At 45.2% G+C, this 22,809-nt stretch overlaps 1 protein-coding gene across 1 annotated transcript in view; it reads right to left on the bottom strand.

Annotated features, from left to right (window-relative positions):
* LOC309670180 (calpain-8-like) overlaps window positions 1–22,809 on the bottom strand; it is a gene marked incomplete at both ends in the record, with an annotated part of 30,874 nt that extends 8,065 nt beyond the window's left edge. Inside the window, 12 exons of the mRNA XM_082481025.1 lie at window positions 261–472; window positions 2,194–2,205; window positions 3,341–3,516; window positions 4,225–4,385; window positions 5,389–5,463; window positions 6,856–6,941; window positions 7,754–7,837; window positions 8,736–8,904; window positions 9,214–9,347; window positions 11,275–11,393; window positions 19,259–19,328; window positions 22,573–22,809. Coding sequence (XP_082337151.1) covers window positions 261–472; window positions 2,194–2,205; window positions 3,341–3,516; window positions 4,225–4,385; window positions 5,389–5,463; window positions 6,856–6,941; window positions 7,754–7,837; window positions 8,736–8,904; window positions 9,214–9,347; window positions 11,275–11,393; window positions 19,259–19,328; window positions 22,573–22,809 — 1,535 coding nt within the window. The remainder of the gene's footprint in view (window positions 1–260; window positions 473–2,193; window positions 2,206–3,340; window positions 3,517–4,224; window positions 4,386–5,388; window positions 5,464–6,855; window positions 6,942–7,753; window positions 7,838–8,735; window positions 8,905–9,213; window positions 9,348–11,274; window positions 11,394–19,258; window positions 19,329–22,572) is intronic.

Genomic DNA, 22,809 nt, shown 5'->3' with positions numbered 1-22,809 from the left:
TGTGGGAACTTCTACTTCACGGACCTGAAGGATCTAGTTACCACTTGAGTGCTTGCTGGAGGCCATCTGAAGAGCCATGACTCTCTACCATGGATGTGTGCGTCGTATATAGTAGACTACATAAGAAAATAGGTCCTAGAAATGGGCCTGTTTTACTGGTTAAGGGAAAAGATAGAGCACAAGATGTGGGTGAAACACCTGACCTTTTCCTTTACGTGCTTCACCAGCAGAAGAGAAGGCTTTACAGAGAAGATACGCACTGAGTTTTAGCCTGTTTCTCAGAAAAAACTCGCAGGCAGAACTCTCCATTTTTGTAAGGCTCAAAAGTGGACGGCACAATGAGGTACTCTCCCAGGGGCAACTTCATGCGGCTGGAGACTTCACGCAGGTTGACGTAAGGATCAGACCGGGCTGCCGGTTGGTTCCTTGCGAAGAAAGCACGGTTTGCATGAATATCTGTGTTATTTTCCAGCTGTGGGAAATGTGGTTTTGTTAGAACCCATTTGACAATTCACTGGTAAGCCAGCTGCCCTATTTCAAATTCAGTGCTTTAAAGCCATCTCAAGTTTATTCTTAGCATAAAATAATAAATCCACAAGTGATGGCGTAAAAGATAACCACCAGGGTTCTGTCGTGGGAAACAGTCAGGCAGATAATTAGAGGGGGAAAGTATCTTCCTTTAGGATTATCTTTTCACATGCACCTTTGCAGTCTGTGATATAAAATAAATAAATAAATCTTAATGTGTGCTCATAGCTGGTCAAACTAGTATCTGCTGTACTTAAGTCATCCAAGCGGTAAGCATTTTTTGCTTTTACAGGCTGCTCGTGAACAAACTTAAATTTCAGAATGTTTTTGAGCAATTTATGGTATGGGATGGATCATCTAACTGCGTAGGACTTGTCTCTGATTTATTTAAACAGACAGAAAATAATAGCAAAGAGAACACAGTAGTAGTCACAAGGGTGAGACTTTTGGGGCCGCATTAGATGATTTACCCAACTTCTATTAGTAACACTAAGGGTATTCCCTAGGATTATGTGGAAAACAGTACTTAACTTTTCCTTAATACCAATACACGATTAAGCAAGTGAAACATAGCATAGCTCACAAAACAAAACACCAATGTAACAAGAAACAATAGCGTAATAATAGCATCTCTGCTTTAAACCTGCTGTTCATAACTTTTGCTCCACAGGGATGTCTTTCAAAAAGTGTGATTCAATGATCCACAAAAAGTGCTGCGTGGTTGACATGGGATGGGGAACATTGCACGCAGATAACATTTTGGGCTGTCTAAGATCACAGCATACAAAGATGTTATCAAACATTTTATAATAATTCCGTTTTTATGTTGTAAACTGTAGAAAAATATGGGGTTCTTTCCTCCTTTGTTCTGAAGATACGATTGGATTTGGTATTTATTCAACAACCCCATCCTTGCTCCCCACTCAATCTTAAGCTAAGTGGGACCGCAAAGATTAAAAAGCCAGATCCATATCTTTTTCAATATATAAAGCTCATTTTCTCTTTGCATCTGCAAGGCTGTTAAAAGAACACAGTTAATTGCTACATGACCACACATTCGTTTACTGAGAAAGAAGAAAAGGGCTGAACAGCCGAGGAAAAATTGGCAGCGCAGGCTGCTGGACCTCCGTAATGAATATAGGCTATTCCTACTGCCAGACACCCTGGGGTCTCTTTCTTCAGGAGTGAAAAGTCTCTTTACCTCAGTATTGACATCTGGGAGGATTAGGGAAGGTTGAGCAGGGTTTGTTCATTACCAGGACCCCAGCTCAGAACTATAAAAGGAATGGATCCACAGAGTTCGGCATTTCTTTGGAACAACATTAACTACATTTTCTCGATTTTAGAGTGCAGAGACCCTGTTTTGCCTTCACTTGTACTAAATAGACAAATTCTGACCTATGTTATACATCTTTGGTGGAAACTAGATTTCAACAAGTATAAATGAAGTCAAGATTGGGACTCAGATGACTGTAATAAAGCCTTGTGCCCCAGTCCCTTGGAAATGGTTATTCAGAACTTGAGATATTGGTCCAGTGATCCAAGAACAAAGCTCTCCAGAAGAGCTGTTATTAGTAAGGAAGAGGTATTACTGGTAGCTAAATTCTCCAGTGCAACAAGAGGTGCCCATCTGGAGGCTAGAAGTCTTCAGCAGAGATTACATACCTCCTGAGGAATCTGAAAGGAAAAGAAAAAGATGGTGTTAAAGGGCTGCTACATACCCACTTCTATAATCAGGAAAAAAAATCAGATAAAGCGTCCTTCAGACACAATTTTTCAAATTCTATTTACAACCACATATTGTAGTATCAGTTAAGCCTGACGTTATGCAGGAAGTTCTCAGCTTGTGCTAGAGCTGTTCCAAAGGAGAAACAAGATCTTCATCCAGAGGAATCTACAATGTTTAACTGCTTTTCTCTCAGCAGTATGAGCAGACAAATATCCTTAATGTGCAAATTCTAGGATGCCAATAGGCCAGGGTGCTTGGCACCATGCTGATGGCGACTCAGAAATGTACTCGGTGAGAACCATTTGTGTATGCAGACACTTAGGCACTAGGGAAAACCTTGCCTAGTTTTGAACCATCCTGCACAAGATATATTAGCTAAAGTCAGCCATTCCCATCTGCTCCCACCTGTGCTGGTTAATGATCTTCATCCAGTGGAATCTATGCAACATTTAATTGCTTTTCTCCAGATATATCGGGAATGATAAATACTGGTTGGAAATTTTTATATTTACTTCTCACCCCCCACATCACAGAAATTAGAGGCGACACTGTAGATTTTTCCCTACGTTATATTTTTAGAAACAGAAGCAACACTGGGAGAATCAGAAAAAAAAAGCCCAAACCCAAAACTACTGAACCAGAACAATAGCATGGTAGATAATGAATCGAAACTGTTTTCAAATGCAGGAGAAAAATAATAAAAAAAAAAAAAAAAAAAGAAAGTGACTACTGAGCACTAACGATAGGCTGTAATCAGAAACACTTATCTGGAATTGCCAGGCACCCTGAGCCTGCCCCCATTCAGATTTTGAAAGAGAAGGCTCTCAATGAGACTGTTGCTAAATTATTGCCTCTAGTTTTACACTGCTCTCCTGTTAAAGAGGGACAAAAACGGAGCCTAAATTTATCTGAATCTTCCCATATTATGTGGGTCAGGAAGAAATGAGAGAAGGATTTGAATCATCTTGCAAAATCCAGTTCTTATTGAAGTGTAGTGCTGAATGTCAAGATGTAGCATATTGCTAATTTTTCTCCAGGGTAACAGAAGAGGGAACAAAGCCTTTAATCGGGAACAAACTTTACCTGATAGAGCGAATAACCAATACTAAGCAGAGCTTCTCCCATTTTCTTCTGTCTTCTGCGGTTCTTCTGCATCAAGCCCACCAGTATAGTACAGCATGGCTCATTCAAACTCCCTTCATGGTCATCATCTGGTTCGTCCAATCGGATTTTAAACTGGGGATTGGTCCAGTATGTCGCTAAAAATTCCCAAGGCAAGATAATAAGAAGGAGATTTTGTTGTCATTGTAGCCAAGATGGCTGTCACTAGAATTACAGAGAATATCTCTTCGGAAGGACTTTTGCCTGGAGTTTTTCCAACCCTTTCCATTACATTGCATGGGTTTATGTTTTCACAGCTATGCTGAATATCAGCTGGAGCCATGGCAAATCAAAACACCAAGGTATTTCCTAGGGAGTAATGACCAACAGGGAGGAGCTGATATCATTAATTCCAGCCAGTCATTTATCTTCAGGAAACGTCCTTGGCTGAGGCTGTTATTGTTGCAAGAGGACCAAATGCCAGACAGCCTCTCCAGAGGTCTAACCTGAAAATGAATGGGAAACAACACTGCCACTGAACTGTGACACTTTCCTGGCCTACTCAACCCTTCGGAGGATTACTCCAGTCAGTAGCAAAAGCCGTGTAAGCAGGAAAAGCAGACAGAGGAAAAAAAACCACGAACACAGCCATGAATTAACTGCTTAGAGGGTTGGTAATCCCCAGCGAAGAAATAAGTGTGAATTAGATCTTGGTTTAGGCTGCCAAGCTTTTGCTTACTATCTAAACCCAGCAGAAAGAGCTGCACCCCCAAGCCCTTCCCACCGAAGCCCCCGCCAGTTCACAAGCATTTATTTTGATTGTTTTGTTGGTGTTTCACCAAGTGCCCACTTGGCTGGGTCTCCACCTTGGTAGTTCTGGCAGCCCCCAGCACTTGAACCCCGTCTCCACTGTCCATTAAACAGGGTCAGGTCCCATTTATTGACCTCGTTGCTTGTCAGCGTGTCGGGAGTCAAGTTGCAGATCTCAAGGCGGGTGAACTGCCTTTGAAAATCCGAAAATGCCATCCTGGTGCACAAAAAGATCAGGGTTAGTCCATCAGCCTGCAACAGTCGAGGCGACTGCAAATGGATGTCCCTCCCAACAGGGCAGCAAACATCAGTACTACAGAGCTGCCCAAAGCCCTGCTTAATTGAACTCTGGAACTTGGAACTGGCTTTTGGAAAACAAAATTTCCCACTCTCTGAATGAGCTGTATCTCCTGGAGACAGTTGTTCTCAACAGCTGTTACACATTATGGGCTCAGTCGTACTGTTTTCTGTCATCTCCAGCCGTGGGCAAACCCTCATGGATCGTACTTCATAAGTAAATTCACTAAAATTGGTGGAACAAAATGTGCAAGGAGATGCCATTTATGGGGAGTAAGAGTTGGCCCTTATGAAAGGGTCACTCTGTAGAAAAAATATCAGTTTGTGTTTTGCCTCAATTCTATCGTTAATGTTTGTTTACCCCATTCCTAGTAGGTTTGCATGAGTGACAGACCTTGATCACTTCATGCCGCAAGCAGAGGTCTGTTCTCATTTCTCAGTGCCTTATGGCCCATACAGTGGATTGCACTGAACGACAGTGGGCGTTTATCTCTCCAGTCTAGGACAGAGCGACGTGCATTCAGTACTGATCCATATAATCAGCTAACTGGGATGGGCTTTCCATTCAGTCTGGGTAAACAGACTCTTCCCAAGCTGGTAATCTAAACTTTTTCATTAGTGTGTAGCATTTAGGCAAAAAAACAAACCTCAAAATATAGAGCAGCTGAGGTTCATTCTTGCCACCTCATTGATTTTATTACCATCTGGTCTCTATATTTTGGATAAGCACTGAGTTATGCAAGCTCTAATAAAAGGTAATGTTTGAATGGGAAGGGAGATAAACAAGAGGCTAACAACACACACATGTCATTATTAACCCCCTTGGTGCCGGCAGCTTCTCTCCGTACAACAGAAAGTACCGCTTACAAAACATACGTGCGCATAAAACGTCCAAACGATTAAGCTAGCTGAACGATTCTCACCAAAACTCGCCATCATCTACTTGCTTATCCAGAGCCTGTCTTTGTTTGGGATCAACATAGTTCCATTCAGGAGCACTGCAGACAAAGCACAAAAGCAAGCTCTTCAGTCGTTGTATTTCGTTCTACACCGAGATCAGAGAGTTAGGCTCTGTCTTCAGTTACAGCCGATAAAGCAGTATGTATTTCCCCAACAACTAGACCTTCTGCCCCTCTCCATGGCAGTACACACCGCAGCCTGACTATACAGGGCTGGAATCAGACTGCAACTGTATTTGCAGCAAACAAGTCTCAAACTGAGTCGTCGCTGCCAGGCGCCGGAATGTACATGTGTTGCAGACTGGCTGGATTAGGTAACAGGCAGCCTGAAAGTCAGGCAGAGCTTCCCCGTTGTAAGATCTGTTGGGATGCCTGATGTTCTCCCCGGGGAAGTGATATAAGCTCCGCTGCTGGGGTCACCAAAGAAAAAGAAAGCAAAAAGGTGGGATTAGAAAATGTACTGCAGAAAAGAGCATTGCTCCTTTCCCGTTCTGATGTTACGGTGCAGCAAGCTGGATTCTGCTCTGATCTGCTCCCACGCGATGGTGCAGTTCTGCATCTGCCTCGGCAGGGTTGTCCCGTGGTAAAACAGGTGCAACAAAATCAGGATATGGCATATGTGCGTACCTGAGGCACCTTATCTTGGGGATGAGCAAAGCAGCTCTGATAAAGGTAAGAATAATTTTAATGTTAATCTCTATTTTCTATCCCTAAGTATTATACAATATCAGCACTGGTGCTGCAGTCAGTCAGGACAGGAAACTGAAATCTCAGAGTATTGCATGAAAAAATATATTGTGGCCCAAATGAAAGTGAAATTTATGCTACTCTAAATATAAAAATAAAAGATGTGTTGTCCCTGCCGTTCTCATGAAATTGTTGAAGCCCAGACAGTTTCTGATAGATTCTCAAACTTCTAGGTGCTTAGCTTAGTCAACATCGTCATTTTTTCAAGATTCTCCAGTAGAAACCAGAAGAAAAATTCTCCAGAAGAAAAATGACTGGTCTGATTTAGAGCTCAGCAACCTTAGAGCTGAGGCAGAGGCACAATGGTTTAGCCCTGCTGTATTTCCCAGGAATAGGATTGGTTTGCGTGTCCTACTAGGGTCCTGGCACCATCAGTCGGATCAATCTGAGAAAAAGTCATCTTGCAAAATGACGTGGATATGGCTTGCATTGGGCAGCTCACAATTAAAACCTGGGCTGTTCTCTCTTATTAGAAAGCTCTGCCTGAGGCAGGGAAGAATGTCCGCTGGGCAGAGAGGATCAATATCTAACCTTGCTAGTAAATTAATAGTGTTTTATCCCAACTGATTTAGAATGTCTCCTAAATGTGCTTTGTGATTGGATTAACTGCATAGTCCCAATTTAATTTTTAAAAGATACCAAAATACACTGAAGAGAGAGAGGCAGGGGCATATAAATACCTACTTATCACTCCAAGCTCCAGTCCATTCCACTTCACCCCAGGGATTTCTAAGCCTCACTAGTTTCTCTGGCCGTCCTCGGTAATATACCTAAAAGATCCACAACAAACAGAGCCTGAGCACTTCCATTATTCCAATCATCATGGGGCAATCGCTCTTCAGACAGGATAAAACACGATTTGTACTTGAGTGATGCGGTCCATTACAATTTCCAATAGTTAAAAGACACCTAGCTGCCTTCCACCCTTAATTTACATTATCCTGTGCTACCAAGTGAGCCATTAATTGCAGCGCTCACCATTTCATATAACGACAGCAACCTGCAAGGAAAAACATCAGCTACAAAACAGCAGCATATCTACATCCTCAAAAGCAGGAGACATCGCACAACACAGCAAGGTTAGAAAGAGGTTTTTTGGCATGGACTTCTCTGTAATGATTCCAGTTTCAGAGGAGCAGGAGTATCTAGGGCTCGCTGTGAAGGTGAGACTAGCGGAGGGGTTCATGAAAGAGGCTTTTACTCCTTTCCCTCTGGCGCTGACTGGCAGAGAACACTCTCCCACCTCATGCAGTACGAGCACGTGGGGAAACGGCCACCTCCTCTCGTGTTTCTTCTTTCCGTACCCTCCATTTCAGTAACAGCTTGGCCCACCGGTACATTGTGTACTCCAGCCTGTCGGTGCAACCCAAGCTGCAGACTGCACTGCATACTCGACATAACTGCCACTAGAGAGCTTCCAACCCGGCTACGTATTATAGGTACTTTCTTTTTCTGTAAGAAGACGCGTAAGTTAACAACGTTTTCATTTGGTCGGTCACAGAAAGACATCAGAAAGTTGAAGACACTGCAGCACTGCAACCCCAGGCTGTTTTGTATGATGGCCCTGGAGAGGCTGGCTTACCTCCTCTGCTCCAGTGACGGAGTAAGCGTGTCCCTTCACTAGCTTCAGGCTTGTGATTGCTTCTATTTCAGCTGCAGTAGTTATCTGGGGCAATAAAAGTATACACACTTAGGACTATATATTGTGTACGAACACAACTTTCATGAGCGAATTAATACGGGGGAAGATATCCAAAGTGGTATGCACAATGAATATCAATATTCCTGATGCAAAGTGTATTAAATAGAGGTGAGATCCACAGCAAAAGTTCATCTCCACAGTTTCATGCCCCTAAATATGCAGTCCTAGCACAGCAGAGATTCAAGAATGTACAATGAAATCTAAATCCAAATCCAATTCCCAGCTCAGGTAACAGATCCAGTCACCTGCAAAGACGTGTTCATGTGAACACAGCTCCAGCCTGCCTGGTTGAGATCCAGCATATCAAAATCTGGTAATATCCGGTAATCTGTTAATCCGACATGCCATGAACCAGGATTTCAAACAAGATAATGAAACAGGACGTGAAAGGTATATAGTTTCCAAAACGTGTACAAACATCGTCTGTAACTTGAGAGAATTTGTATTACAGGTGTCAATAATCTTCAGGATTGAAAACCAAAGCCAGAATCAGATTACAGGCTACAACAAACTCAAACAGTTTGTCTCTGGCAGTTGCGTGTTTGGAGCTGAAATTATGCAGAATTTGAATGAGAAAGGTACTCAGAGAATGAAAATTGCATTCAGGAAGATTAGTCCCCAGTTCGTGGCTCAAAGTATTATCACAGGCTGTCTTGTAAACCAGGAGGCAGGATGAGAGTTGGTTATTTAGAACCTCATCCAAGGTTTTTTTATAACTGGAATCAATAAAAGTGTCCCATCAATTGCAGTATGCTTTTAATTCAGACCTTCCTACCTATCTTGAACATTGGTCCAAGCTTTTGTTACAGTATGGACCAGAGCCCTGAGAACAGGTGAGGAGAAAGCAGCAGCAGTCTCTTACATCAATGGAACAGCCAAGCAACGACCCAGCTCTCAGAGCCTTCTGGATGATTTGGTACAGGTTTGAAGGAGCCCTCCGTAGCTCATAGGACTCAGAGATGCCTCCAGTAAAATCCTCAAAGCCCTCCATAGTGGATCCACCTGTGAGAGCTTCATAAGATCCGTTCAATCTGTGGGGGAGATGACAAGATCTGTATAAGGGGCCATCTCCACTTGTAAGCATTGGCACTGCACAAAGAAGGGTTCATAATTTAGTATCCCTCGGTCCTTCTGATCATCAGTGTAACCTGGGGTACCAGAATTAAAGCCCCTTGAAACAGATGGTTGGCAATACCCTTTATGGACCTAGAGGGAACTATAAAAAATGGGTGGAACTGAAGCTGCATTTGAGTGAAGTGCATTGTGTCTAACACTACAACCACCCAGGGCAGTCAACTTCTGCACAGCCGGGAGTGCTGCCTCCTGCTTAGTCACCGTACTTGGCATAGGCCTTCTCCAGCAGCGCACTCCAGAACTCGTTGCCTTCCTCCGAGTGCACGAAGACCAGCTTCCCATTCTTGGTGGGCAGCCTGTCATCCACCACCACGTCCACCCACTCCCCGTACTGCCAGAACTGGTGAAAAGAAGAAAGGAAAAGACGATGAGGGCTGGTGCGCACATAATAGCTCTGCGCTGCCACCTTCCAACCCCTTCACCTGTTAACAGTTCCCCCTGGATAAGTCACTGCAAGGTTTCATTCCCATGTTGGACTTCTCTCCCTTGTAACAGAGGCAAACTCTCCCATCCCTGTGAAGCCCTGAGCAGGCTTCTTAATGCCGTATTAAAGTTTTGCTGACAGGTAATATTAACAGCAACTTCTTCGCAAGTGCAAGGTCCTGCACCTGGGGAGGAAGAATGCTAGGCACCAGTATAGGTTAGGGGCGGACCTGCTGGGAAGTAGCTCAGAGAAGAAGGATCTGGGGGTTGTGGTAGACAGTAAATTATCCATGGCCCAGCAATGTGCCCTTATTGCCAAAAAGGCCAATGGAATCCTGGGCTGCATAGGGAAGAGTGGGGCCAGTAGGTCAAAGGAGGTCATTCTCCCCCTCTACTCTGCACTGGTGAGGCCACAACTGGAAGACTGTGTCCAGTTTTGGGCTCCCCAGTTCAAGAGGGACAGGGAACTACTGGAGCGAGTCCAGCGAAGGGCAACTAAGATGATTAAGGGCTTGGAGCATCTGCCTTATGAGGAAAGGCTGAGAGAGCTGGGACTCTTTAGCCTGGAGAAGAGAAGGCTGAGGGGAGACCTTATTATGGCATACAAGTATCTAAAGGGTGGGTTGAAGAAGGATGGAGCCAGGCTCTTTTCATTGGTTCCAAGTGACAGGACGAGGGGCAATGGGCACAAGTTAGAACACAGGAAGTTCCGTTCAAATACATGGAAAAACTTCTTTACGGTGAGGGTGACAGAGCACTGGCACAGGCTGCCCAGGGAGGTTGTGGAGTCCCCTTCTCTGGAGATTTTCAAGACCCCCCTGGATGCAGTCCTGAGTAATGTGCTCTGGGCAATCCTGCTTTGGCAGGGGAGTTGGACTAGATGATCTCTAGAGGTCCCTTCCAACTCTGAAAATTCTGTGATTCTGTGATTCTGTGATTCTTGCACACAACATCTGGAACACTGTCTGTGCTCCATGCAGAGCTTACATAGTGGAGAGTCCAGAAAGCAGAGACAAGATACTCTGAAGTCTTATCTTGTCTACTCTTTTAAGGCCCGATCCATTGAAAAAAAACGAAACAAACAAAACAAAACAAAACAAAACAAAACAAAACAAAACAATGACCCCGTCAAACTGCTGCAAGGAGAGGTCACCCAAAAGGGAAGCACTCAATAGTGCTAATCCCTTCTGAAAACACTGGGAAATGTGCGAAACATTGCTAACTCTGTTTTTTTTGCCTGAATTTGATGCAGTCCTGAAAGGAAGAGAAAGAGGATAATTTACATAATAACCCCTCTGCTGAGATGAGCTGGTGGAAGGGGTAGGTATGCGCGCTACAATCTCTCTCCTCACTGAAACACCTCCAAAGCTTAAGCTTTGCAGGGTGAATCCACACTGCTCATGCCTGAGCCTAACTTCCAAAGGAGGCCGGCTCAGTCCCAACACACCAGGCCCGCAGGCAAGGAAGTCCAGGCAAAGCCGTGGGGAGGGAAGGGAAGGAGGAGGAACCACATCAGCCTGAATTCACTCTTGACAGTCAGCAGCGACAGAGCTTGGCTTGACTCACGTGGCGTGATGGTTTGGCTCAGTTTACAAAACCTGTATAACTCACCAGAGCCCTGTCAGCTGTAAGGCAGCAGAACCCGGCCAGTGAGCAGGTGTCATTTAATGTTATTTAACTCTGTTCTTCTTTTCTTCCCCCTTTGCCCCCTCCCCCCCCCGTTTCACTTACACAATGTAATTCTTTAATATTTAGCCTGTGCCAAACACACACAAATAAAGCTGCTTTTAGCTAAATACTGGCATTTCCATCTTTTATTCTCAATACCTTGATCACATAGGTACCTGGAAATGAAAGATCCCAGCATAGTCCTTCTGGAAGTTCTGATCCTTGGGAACAACACGGTACAGAACATCTGGATTCAAAGTGAGAGATGCAATGGCAGCTAGAAGCCAGCAATCACCTAAAACCACATGTGTTACAGGGCAGAAAAGTTCATTAAGAAATAGCGTTTTGCCCAGCTGATCCTTACACCGTTATGTCACACACCCACCTAGACCAAAATACCAGCATTAAGTGCTTTGCAAGGTCCTGCCAGACTCGGTATTGGTTCAGCAATCCATTCTTGATTTGTCGTGTTATTTATCTCTTCTGCTCATTCTCCACTCACCCAGACCACATAGATATCTTGGGGCCTCTGAGGCTGATCATGGTGGTAATTTCAATGGTCTGGTTTGGACTTTGCTATTTTGATTTTTTAATGAAGCTGTGAAAGCTGGTTGCTTTATCTAAGCCCGTTAGTGCCCTCAGGAGACCAAGAACACAGACAGAGAGGAGGCATTTGGGGGTTACAAAACCTGGCTGGGCAGTACAGAGTTAATGACCTGCAGTACTTTAACTAGACCTGAGCCACCACACCTGGGAGATGCAAGGGCTTAAAAGGTGTTTAGAAGAGGGCAAAAGCTCTGAGTTGATAGATGGGTGGTGGGACTTCCATCCCTATCTTTTGGAGAACATTTGATGGGTAGCAGGAACATTTGGGTGGCTATTCCTTCTTAGTCCTTTCTTTGAAGGTCTGAACTTGAACCAGCCCTTAGGGCTATTGCTACAGATTTGCCCATGAGTCTGAGGAAGCTGAAGTCTCCTGGGATCTCTGCAAGGAGGTGAGTCGTTTCTCTGGCCCACTCCTTCTCCCGGAAAGGATGGACGTGCCTAGCCCTGGCTGGGTGTCTCGCAGCTCAAGCTCTTTGCTGGCTTGGTTACTTGCTTCTTCTAGATTGGAGGTTGGGCAAGTGGAAGCCTCTACCATGCTGAAGGTGGAGCCCCTGAGAAACTGAATGACTCATGGGTTTCTCACAGCATTTGCCTACTGCAAACAGGAGGAAGAACTTTTGTGGCTCTGTGTTATTTCTGAGGTGTGCAGAAAGTCTAGGAAAACAAAGCTGCTCTGAAGGTACTAATGTTTTCCTGGTTCCCTGTGAATTATCTGTGCCACAACATGTTTCTCTCTGCAGGCGCATACTCTGCAGAAGGAACTGGCATAACCGTTCTTGCTTCAGTGGAAATAAATTAACAGAAACTGAGGAAAGAGTTTAATCTGTAGCATGATTTAATACCTTAGGGCAGCAGTTAACTCTTTGTGTTGACTTGGGCTTTATACCTTAGTGCCATGATGAATATGACTGTAAAGGTAAGATACTGGGACTTGCCTGGTGCTGCGTGCTCTCTGCTGCCTGTACCCCACTGGGAGGTACCCAGGTGCCTCCTATGAGCAGAGCAACAAACAGCTGTTCCCAGTTAGGCAAACAGTGACTTGAAACACCTATAAAGAAGTACCCCTGGTGTGATGACCTGAAACCTCCTGAGCTGGCTGATCTGATATGGGTGCAAAAGTGCGACCCGCTCTAGTGTGCCAGCTCTGGCATTTCCAATGAGGAGGGAAAAGCTGGTACTGGTATGTGAGGTGCTGCTTGAGCCTTCCCCCAGGATTATTCTGCGTCATCCTGACTGCTGTGTTCAGGGGAAAAAGCATTCAAGCTGGAAGGGGGTACAAAACTGCTGGATTATCTGCTTCTCCCCATCCACCTGCCTTTCTTATGAGAAGAGGTTAAAAAAAGCTTGTCCTGCTCATCCTACGCGACTGAAGTTTGAAGAGGAAGTGTGAGGCAGGTTAAATGCTACTTTGCAGAAAGGCTGTTTGAGCCAAGAGCTCTTACTCGAAAGGGAAGATTTCCCTTGCAGAAAAGCAGATAAATTACAATAAAAGGGTTGTGAGGTGTTCAAACTGGAAATAGGAAAAAGTTGCTGGTGTGCATATAGAAGAGAGAGTCCAAAAGCCTCAGCCTCTAGAACAACTACGAGCAAAAACCTTCTCAAGCTCATCTTCAATCTAACTCTTTCACAAATCACTTTGCATTCTGTGGGAGACAGCTCAACTCACTGGCCTGGAAGGTTCCTCCCAGCCTTAGGTACCTATGTATAAAATAAGCAGAATTGGGAGAGCACAAGGCAGGGGAAAAAAAGGCTCTAAGCACTTTCTCTTTCAAGAAAATGTAGATACAGGAAAAAACGAGACTGAGAGCACTCAGACCTGCTTTGTATCTATTTCTTTAAGGCTTTCCTTAGTACAGGTTTATGCCTTATGCTGTTATAACTTCTGCTTTTGCTTGGAGAGATAGAAATAATGGTGATAAGTCTGGGGAATGGCTCTTCAGAGGAGGAAAATGAAAAGCCTTATGAAGTTAGAACTGAAGCCCTCATTTTTTCAACTGCCCCAGATTTTCTTGCTGCCCTGACAGTTCCTGGCATGCTGTGAAGCATCGAAGATTATTTCCGAGAAGGTGGCAGGGTGGGGGTGCTGGTATCCCTCTTGTGTGCCTCCTCCCCCAGTGAGACCAGAGAACGTCTGGAGCAGTGACGAGCTGGTGCTCTCCCAATGTGCAACATCTGGAAAGGTTTCCCCTTCCTGGTCCAAACCAAGTTTTTAGAGCCAGCGGAGGGGAAACTACTTTGGGCTTTGCTGAGGCTGGTGTATGTTTGATGCGCAATTAGGCAGAAGAATCAGTGAAATGAGAGGGGTTTCCTTAAATACGTTATTTATTTCCCTGACTCTGAACTAAACAATTTCAGAATCTCATCCCCATAACATGCCAAATGCAGCGTGAAATCCTTTACCGCTATCTTACGGTATGAATTAATTTCTTAGCATCTGGGAGAGTGAGTGGCATTGGCACTTCTGCCTCCTGCAAATGCACCATGCAATCTAACCTCCTGGGGAAGCGTTAGGTGCAAGTCCGCTCAAAGCACGTGTGGAAAGAATTGTATTGGAAGAATTGTTGAACTCGGCCTCAAAAATAGCTATGCTTGCCTTGAGCAATGCAGAGTCCTGCCTCTGAACCTTACGTGGAGGCCTAAATATATTTGGCTAAGCTTGTGGCTGAACAAATATTAACCGCGCCCTCTGAAAGGAACCAGCTGGAAATTGGCTGCTGGGCACTAATTTGATAAAAAGGAAGGTTTGCATGAGGTGTCTAGATGCAGATGGTTTGTATGCAAGTGATGCGTTACATTCAGGTGCCTGTGAGATTGGCTTTAAGACAAACTAAAGAGGGTGCAGGAATCTGTCCATACCAAGGAGCTTCCAGGACGGAGCCTAAGCTGCACAGGTTGCCTCTTATCTTCTTGTACACCACAATGGGATCCTGGCCTATTAATAAGGTTTCTCAGCCGTACTGGATAATATGTTACTAGTTCCAAAAAAGTTCAAGTTGACAGTACGCATTCCTTTTTTTTTTTTTTTTTTTCTTTTCAAAGTTCAACATCGTTTTGCCGGCAGCGAATTTCAGAGTTTTTTTTGCGGTTGTGCCTACAGCATAGTGCAGCAGCACAGGCTCCCTAGAAAGGCAGCTTATGTAGGACCCCTAAAACTTGTCCTGATTCAGCTGCAGGTTATAAGTTATCTCTCAAACTGTGAGGAAACTATTTGATTCCCATCCTAAAAAGTGAATTTTTGGAGGGAGAGGAAGCGAGGCCAGTGGCCAACGAATTAAATATTTAATCGGAATGTATTTCCAATACAGTTACAGTCAGAAAAATGACAATACCAAAAAGCATTTCTTCTCACTGCACGCATTTGAAGTTGCAGCCTTTTAGCTCATATAAATAAATAGTCTTTTCAGCATTAGCCCTTCAAGGCTAAATCACCTACAGGCACGTAAGCTGCTCTCTGCTCAGTCTCATATTTCACGAGCAAAAGTTTCAACCAAGTGCCAATTCCAGTGTTTGCTGCCGCTGCTGAATGTGTTAAAAAGAAGCCCGCTTGGTTCCTGGATCTGAAGTCATTTGTAATGTTGGTAAAGCCCAATTAGTTTTTGGTTGGTTTTATTTTAATTTGAAATAAACAATTCTGACCTTGAGTTTGTGGTGGAAAGGGTAAACGTGAAACTTAGCTGTGCCTAGCTGTGTGTGTGTGTCTATATGATCTTGGAGAATTACTTTGACTATTACCGTTCTTGAAATAAAATCACTCCCTGCTCACAGATGTACTGAGATGGCTCGTGTTCTCAGTGCTACGCAGGCACCTCCTGCTTTACAGAGATAATCGAATTGCTGCAGAGAATTCTGAATCCTTGGTGACCTGGGAGCTGAGCGACTCCTCTATATTGATGATGTTTACCCAAGCGCACTGCACTCACAGAGGCCATAAAATAAATGAGAAATTTGATTAGTTTCAGTTGCTACAGAGCTGTGCTCAGTTTCTGTCTAGCTACCATCAAAGTGTCTAGACGCAGAGCAGCTAAACTCTTCATTGACCTAGTGATGGTGAGTTTAAGCCAAAAGTCCAAGGTCCAACTGGACAGTACAGAGGCATTTCTGTCCTGACTGTGCTCCGGCTCATTGCTATTTCAGCAATGCCTGGTGCTCAGAAGGGATCCAAATACAATGCTGTGGCTCTTGCTTCCCGGTTTGTCAAGCGGTTTTGACTCTTGGCTTTGGTCTCTGCTGGAAGCCCTTCTGCAGAGCTTGTAGTACCTGGGGCATCCTACCAGACATCAAGGAAGCACTGACCTGCTAGCTTTATAATTTCTGGCAGTGCAGGCTGTTCCTGCTTTGAGATTTCTAAAGAAGGCTTCCTAAAGTTTTCCGTGGAAATGAATTAAGCTCTGCAGCTGTGTACGAAAAGGCAAAGGAGCGCCCAGCAAAGGGAGAGGCTTTCTTCTCTTTGAGGTCTCAGAGTTGTCAGTGAATGTATTTTTTGAGATCTAGGGGATATGTCTGCTAGAACAAGGATCTGCAGTGCCCATGGGACTGAACATCAGAAGGGCTATATATTAATGTCTATAGCAAAATAAGTGAACGAACCCAGAACTATTAAGCGCTCTCTTGCCTACAGGAGCTCCAAAGGCTCCCTCAATAGGTATCAGATATCTCTCAGACCTGTCAGGCTTTGGTTTGTTCTCCAATCTACTCATAATCTCCTCAAATCTGCCTGTAAGATAAGACATGCACAAAGCACGCATGGGGTGGGCTCCTTAGCTGGTGTGAACTGGTGTATCTGCATTGGCTTCAGAGGACTTCTCCAGCTGACAGCCCCGGCCAAGGGAGCTGCAGCACCTGGAAAACCCTCTGAGCCTTCAGAACAAAAGGCGCCCCATGAATATAAATGGTGCGGATCTGGAAAGCTAATATTAAACCGAGAGGGTTTGAGTATGTTTTATATTATTTGAATTAAATTTATGCCACTTGCTCCTTAAGACTTTCTGCAAACAATTCTGGGGTTAACTTATTCAGATAGCTGCAAGAAAACTTCATAAGTCACCTTTAATAACTAAGACTATGTGACTGCATTTCAAGTTGTTACTAGGCTATCAAAAAGATATGGTTCAAAGAACGTTTAAAATATTGCAAGTCTTTCAAGTTCCCATCAAACTTCCCAAGCTGATATTCATCTAGCTTACGCTGTTGTCAAAAAAATAGGTTTAATGGAGTGAGACTAACTCTGGGTTTTCTTGTTCCTTTTGTTCATGTAAACCCAGACCTGCCGTGTTATTTCGAAAAGAAAAGAAACGTGTCAGAGAAGATTATTAAAAATAGCCTCTATTTCCCTAAAGGACTTGTTAACAGGTCACATACATGGCTTATGTAAATATGTAATCAGGGTCTCCTTCAATAGAAGTGTTTTACACGAGGGTTTTCGTAACAAGGACTTTGATATTCGAGGCATTGGATCAAATACCAAAAAAGCATAATATGCCTCAGAGATGTAAAGCAAATACCTGAACACGGGAAGGGAAGTCCCATGCCTATATTCTGAAGTTTATTTTTGTGAAGGGTCAGTGTGCGTAGAAGCTATTGTAAGCAGCCTTGCAGAAACAAATTGGATTATCTTTGATTATTTTATCTTTTTTTGAGAGAGAGTAATGGAAGCTCCTAACAAAAGCAGAATCAGCTTTTGGGGCTTTTCTTCTAGGTTTAGGGGTGGCTTTCAGGACTAGCATTTGGGGCACTGTCCACCAAAGGCTGGCTTGGGAAAGCCGGAAGGGAGGCACCATCCCCAGATTCATGGGAGGTTTTGGGGTCCGGTTCTGTTGTTATCCCTATTTAATGGATTTTGGCACTGCTCTCTAATGAAAGCCCATTTCGCACAAAGGACTGGGACTCCACAGAGACATTCAGGAGGTGACAGAAATAAAAAGGGGCTCAGGGTATTTGCATTCAGTTTCTAGGCTTAACACAAATAATGCATTGACCTCTTCTAGTTTAAGAGCAGGTAATATTCTTCAGTCCTTTAGCTTGTAAACTGTCAAGGAAAATGAGGTTTTACTTCAGGCATATGATCTTTTTTTTTTTTTATGCTATTATAGAAACTCCCCAAATTGGAGGTGACAAGAAATGTCGCTTTTATTACTTATCTGAACCATTCTCCTAAAATACAGTAAGTTATTTCCCCATAGTCTGTTCCAGCATCCACCGAATAAATATCCCGGAGCAAGTGCATGATTGGGCATCGTATTTTTAGCATTTGGAGCACAGGCTCACACACCAGGGAATTTTTTAACAATTGCTTTAATGGTGCTGTGTTTACAGGACCAGTATTGGTATTATTTATTGCCAATGACTTGCAGAAATTGTTTGAATCTCATTTGCACAATGGATGGGCTGGAAGACCGGTTAGGTCAGGAATACTGCGGTAAGCAGCGCAGGAGGGAGAAAGGCTGATCTCTCTGTGTCTAATCTATCAAATCCTCATTAGAAGAGTTTCAGCCTTCTCGCCTCTATATGTAGTCAGGAGGGGTTGCCGCTGCTGTCTTCTGGAGCCGGATCTTATCAGCGAGGCAGGCAGGGAAGGCGGCTGCTGCAGCAGCTGTTCGAAGGGGGACAAAGCCCCCTCACAGCTCCCTTCTGGCCGCTCGCGTCGGAGCTCCGTTTAGACACCGGCAAGCGTTGGGGAAAAGCGGGCAAGAAAGTTTTTTCTACGATGGACCTGTAGGAGAGGATGAGTGCTGTCTGAGAGACATCTCGTCAGGCCCTAATTTGGGGAGCTGAGCAGCACTGCCTTTTTCGGCTGCGTTTGCAGAGGGTGGCCGGTACCTGCTCGCTCCTGGCCCTGCTCGCAGTGCGACACCCAACGCTGTACGAGCAGGAGGAGCATTCGGCGTGAAGGGCTTGGGACAATTTGCTTGCTGTGGATGGTATTACAAATCTTACACGTTCCCTTCATTTTTTACAGTGTAGTTCTTGTTTCTAACTCGCGCCGGGCCATCCTGCTGGCGTGCAATGGCACGTCGGGGCCCCAGCCCCTGTACTAAACCAGTTCCTGCGCTGCTCCTTGGATGTTGTGTATTTGTTTTGTGTGAAACTGAGGCTGAAACTCGCTCTGCCTCCCAAAGGAAAATCCCTGATAACTAGGCTACAGGGCGAAACCCCCCTGGTGTCCCTTGTCCCCTCGGTCTTTGGAGCCGCTCTTGCTGGCGTGGGCATGAAGCCCACTCTCCTGCTCCAGGGAAAGTGCTCTCGTGATTAGGTTGGTGCCCAGCTCTGTCTCAAGAGGTGAAAAGCAAGCCAGTCCTCTGCTCCACAAAGGGATAATTAGTTTCATACCTCCAGGAGACACTTCGGTGTCTCCCAGGTTTGACATAGCTCTTACAAGCCCATATACACCCCGTCTCAGGCAGCAATGTTGGTGTGTGAGTCCCCTTCTCGGGTGTCTGCCTCTCTCCATGCTATGCCTGGGAGAGAGCCAATAAAATGGTCTGTGTATGAGGAGTCTTTAAATGAAACTCCCTTTTTTTCTTCTTCCAAAACAAAATTCAGAAGTGCTGTACATACCCAGCTCTCCTTGGCAGACGTCTGTTCGAGTAGCTCCTCCAATTATAAACTGAGGGTTGGCACATAACTCCTGAAAAGACACATTTTTCAAAGTATGCATCACCCTTTCTGGTCTGAAAAGTTCCCGTTTCTTGTTCCTTCTTTCAATGTTCAAAAAATATTAAACACTTTCAGCACTTTCTAAAAAATATATCCTTTGTCCTCTGATTAACATGGGGGCAGAACAATGTTCCCTTATTATATTCAAGACTGCATGTATTTCCTTGAGGCAAATCCTGAAGCCTTTTGCTACTGGAGACAGTCTGCGATATGAGTAAGAATTTTTGCTACTGTGGGGACAGAGGTGAAAATTCAACCTCAGCATTTACATCTTATTTTATCTTGCTCTGGTTTTGGCTCAAGCAGTGCAAACAAGTTTGTGATGGTGGCTGCTGGCACTGGAGCTTCCACTGCCACCAGCATGGAGGAGGTTCTCCCAACCCATTTCCTGGGAGGCCAACCACACAAACGTGACCCCCCTCTTTCTTCTTAGCCCTTTGGGGTTGGCCAAGTAGGTTATGACAATGGCTGTCCCTCCTATCCCAACCCTGAGCCCTCCAACTGTTCCTGCCCTATATTAGGAAGTTCATATTGTCTCTCTAGAGACAAAAGCCTTCCCCTTCTCCATAGCTTCTGGATGGCAGCAAGGGACAGTTTATAGGAAGCCTAATGTGGCAAGCAGGGTTGGGAAAGGCTTAGGCAGCCACCGGCTCTCCCAGAGAGCAGCAGTTGACTGCTTTGAGCATCCCGTGAAGACAGGGACAACCCAGGACTTGTGCGTGTGTGGTCAAGAGCCAGTTTGCAAATCTCTTCTTGCAATAGGTGTGATCTCAGCTACAGCCTTTTTGCTTCTGTGGTTATCCAGCTGGTTGGCTGCCTCGTAGCTGTCTCGGTGGGTAGGAGTCAGGAGTAGGTTACCTACCACACGGCAAAGGTTTTGTGTTGGTTTTTCTCTCCTCCCTGCACAGCAGTGCACCCAGTGACAGTCAGCTGCGTATGACTTGTTACTCACCCAGACACCTGTCCTTTCTGAGCCACTGCCAAGTGCCACATACACCTTTGGCACAACTGCACTTCCACCTTCTCTTTTTCTATAAACCTGTTCACTGTTGAAATCACAAGATAAGTCTTTGATGGCAGAGTGCCTAAAACACACACTCTCTGCACACTGGCAGTAGCAACCTGGGGGGGGGGAGGGATGACTTTAGCAGTGGATATGTATTTTGCAGGGGGTGTTTCTCTAGCAGGTCTTCTCCAGATTGCCCACTGGGTCCTGCTGCCTGTTCTGGGCGCAGGCATGTAAGTGACCAGTGATCCCATCGGCCTACAATCGCGGGCAGAGTTTGCAGATGGAAACCTGTTGGCCGGTTGAAAAAGTCCAAAAACTGAGCAGGGCTGTGACCTCCAACAGGAGTCATCCGCAACGTGGAAAAGTAGGTCAGATCCAGGTCTCTCCATAGGAGAGCAAAGCAGAGGGTTTGTGCCACCTTGCAGCAGGGGGTGAGCTCTGCCCCGTGCATAGGGATAAGCCAGTGGGTCCCAGTTCTTGTGGATTAAGTGTCCATAAACTGCTCATGTCTCTGCTGAGTGCCGTGAGGTCCCACATGGGCAGGTCTCTCGCAGGCAGGGCTGGGACATTTAACCCTGCTGGATCTCAGCCCTCAGTCATTCTTGACCACGCTACACTTGTGATGGTGTCTCTGTCTGCAGCAGGAACAACGTTGCTCTTGCATGGGGAACCAAAGAATGAGTTTCCGATGGCTGGTTTTCTCCCAGGGTAGGCAAAGCCAAGAGATGCTTCCATGGTGCTTGTTGCTGAAACACCCTGGTGCCAGAGCAAAGTACTGATGGACAAAGGGGGTTGCCAGGGGAGAAACTTGGAGTTATTAAACTTGCAAGCTTCCATTTTTCATTTTTCAAGTGAATAAAGACTATTCTCCTTTCCCCCATCAGAGGAAGGTAAGTTGTTCGGGGTTTTTTCCTTCCTTCTCCTTTTTTCAGTTGTTCCTGATGTTGCAAAATGACAAAGGAGGAGCAAAGTAGCGACAGAAAAAATGACTGAAAAATGAAAGTGCAGAAAAAGCTCTGAAGCCCTGATTTTGTGGTTTAAAAAGAAAAAATCAGCATCTAATCTTTCCTGACAAAAATGACCATTTTAAAATGAAAGGCCGTGTATAGGATATATGTATTTGGGTAATAACTGTTCCAGTCTTCCAGTTGCTCTTTAACTGGTTTAGGTAGCTTGAAGAGAGGTAGAGGATTTTATTTCATAGAATCATAGAATGGTTTAGGTTGGAAAGGACCTTGAAGATCACCGAGTTCCAACCCCCCTGCCATAGACAGGGACACCTTCCACTAGACCAGGTTGCCCAAGGCCACGTCCAGCCTGGCCTTGAACACTTCCAGGGATGGGGCCTCAACAACCTCTCTGGGCAACCTGTTCCAGTGCCTTACCACCCTCAAAGTGAAAAACGTCCTCCTAATGTTTAATCTGAACCTGCCCTCTTCCAGTTTAAAGCCATTCCCCCTTGTCCTATTGCTACGTGCCCTAGTAAAAAGTCCTTCCCCAGCTCTCCTGTAGCCCCTCTTTAGGTACTGGAAGGCTGCAATAAGATCTCCTCGGAGCTTTTTCTTCTCCAGCCTGAACAGCCCCAACTCTTTCAGCCTCTCCTCATAGGAGAGGTGCTCCAGCCCTCAGATCATGCTCGTGGCTCTCCTCTGGACCTGCTCCGGCAGGTCCATGTCCTTCTTATGTTGGGGACTCCAGAGCTGGATGCAGTACTCCAGGTGGGGTCTCACGAGAGTGGAGTAGAAGGGCAGAATCACCTCCTTTGACCTTTAAGTGTTTACCTGATTTCCTGGGGTGCACAGTGGCAGGACCGTGGTGTGGGTACCATTACAATTGATGGTCAGTAGTTCCTGGGGTGCCCTGTGCTCTGTCTGGGTACATGTGGGGCGTTCACATCCATCTCTGCATTGTACCCTGGAGTTGTTGCTCTGTGGAGCCGGGACGAATAGGGAGGAAGCAGGTTCCCATGAAGCAGTTAGAGGATTCCTTGCTTTATAAAAGGCTTAGAAGATGTTGATTTCTTTCTCCTACCCCCTTTTCAACCTTGTTTCTGCTAACCACGGAGGTAAAGCAAGACAGAAGAAAAAAAACAAAATCTACAGGAATAGTTGGATATTCAGGCTCACCACTGATTTAGTATGGATGTTCAGGTGAGCTTTGATTAGATGTGAACCCAGTAAAATAGGCAGTTATAAAGCACTCTTACCGTGGGGCGCTTCCAGATGATGCCCCGGGTTTTGAAGGAGTACGGTCCCAGGTCCCGGTAGCCCAGGGCGGAAGGACAGGCTGGGAACTCCTCATCCTTGAACAGGGTGCCAGCCTGCAGGCACTGCCGCTTCAGGGCTTCGTAGTCCTGCTTCAAATACTTGATGGCATTCCTGTTGGATCCGAGCCCTTCCGCGGCCGCTCTTTCTTGGCAGAGCCTCGCCGCTACCCTGGACAT

The sequence above is a fragment of the Vanellus vanellus genome (assembly GCF_965231255.1).
Source record: "Vanellus vanellus genome assembly, chromosome: 3".
NCBI classification, from domain to species: Eukaryota; Metazoa; Chordata; class Aves; order Charadriiformes; family Charadriidae; genus Vanellus; species Vanellus vanellus.
Note: the sequence above shows the minus strand (reverse complement) of the source record. Positions and strands in the feature narration are given on the sequence as shown.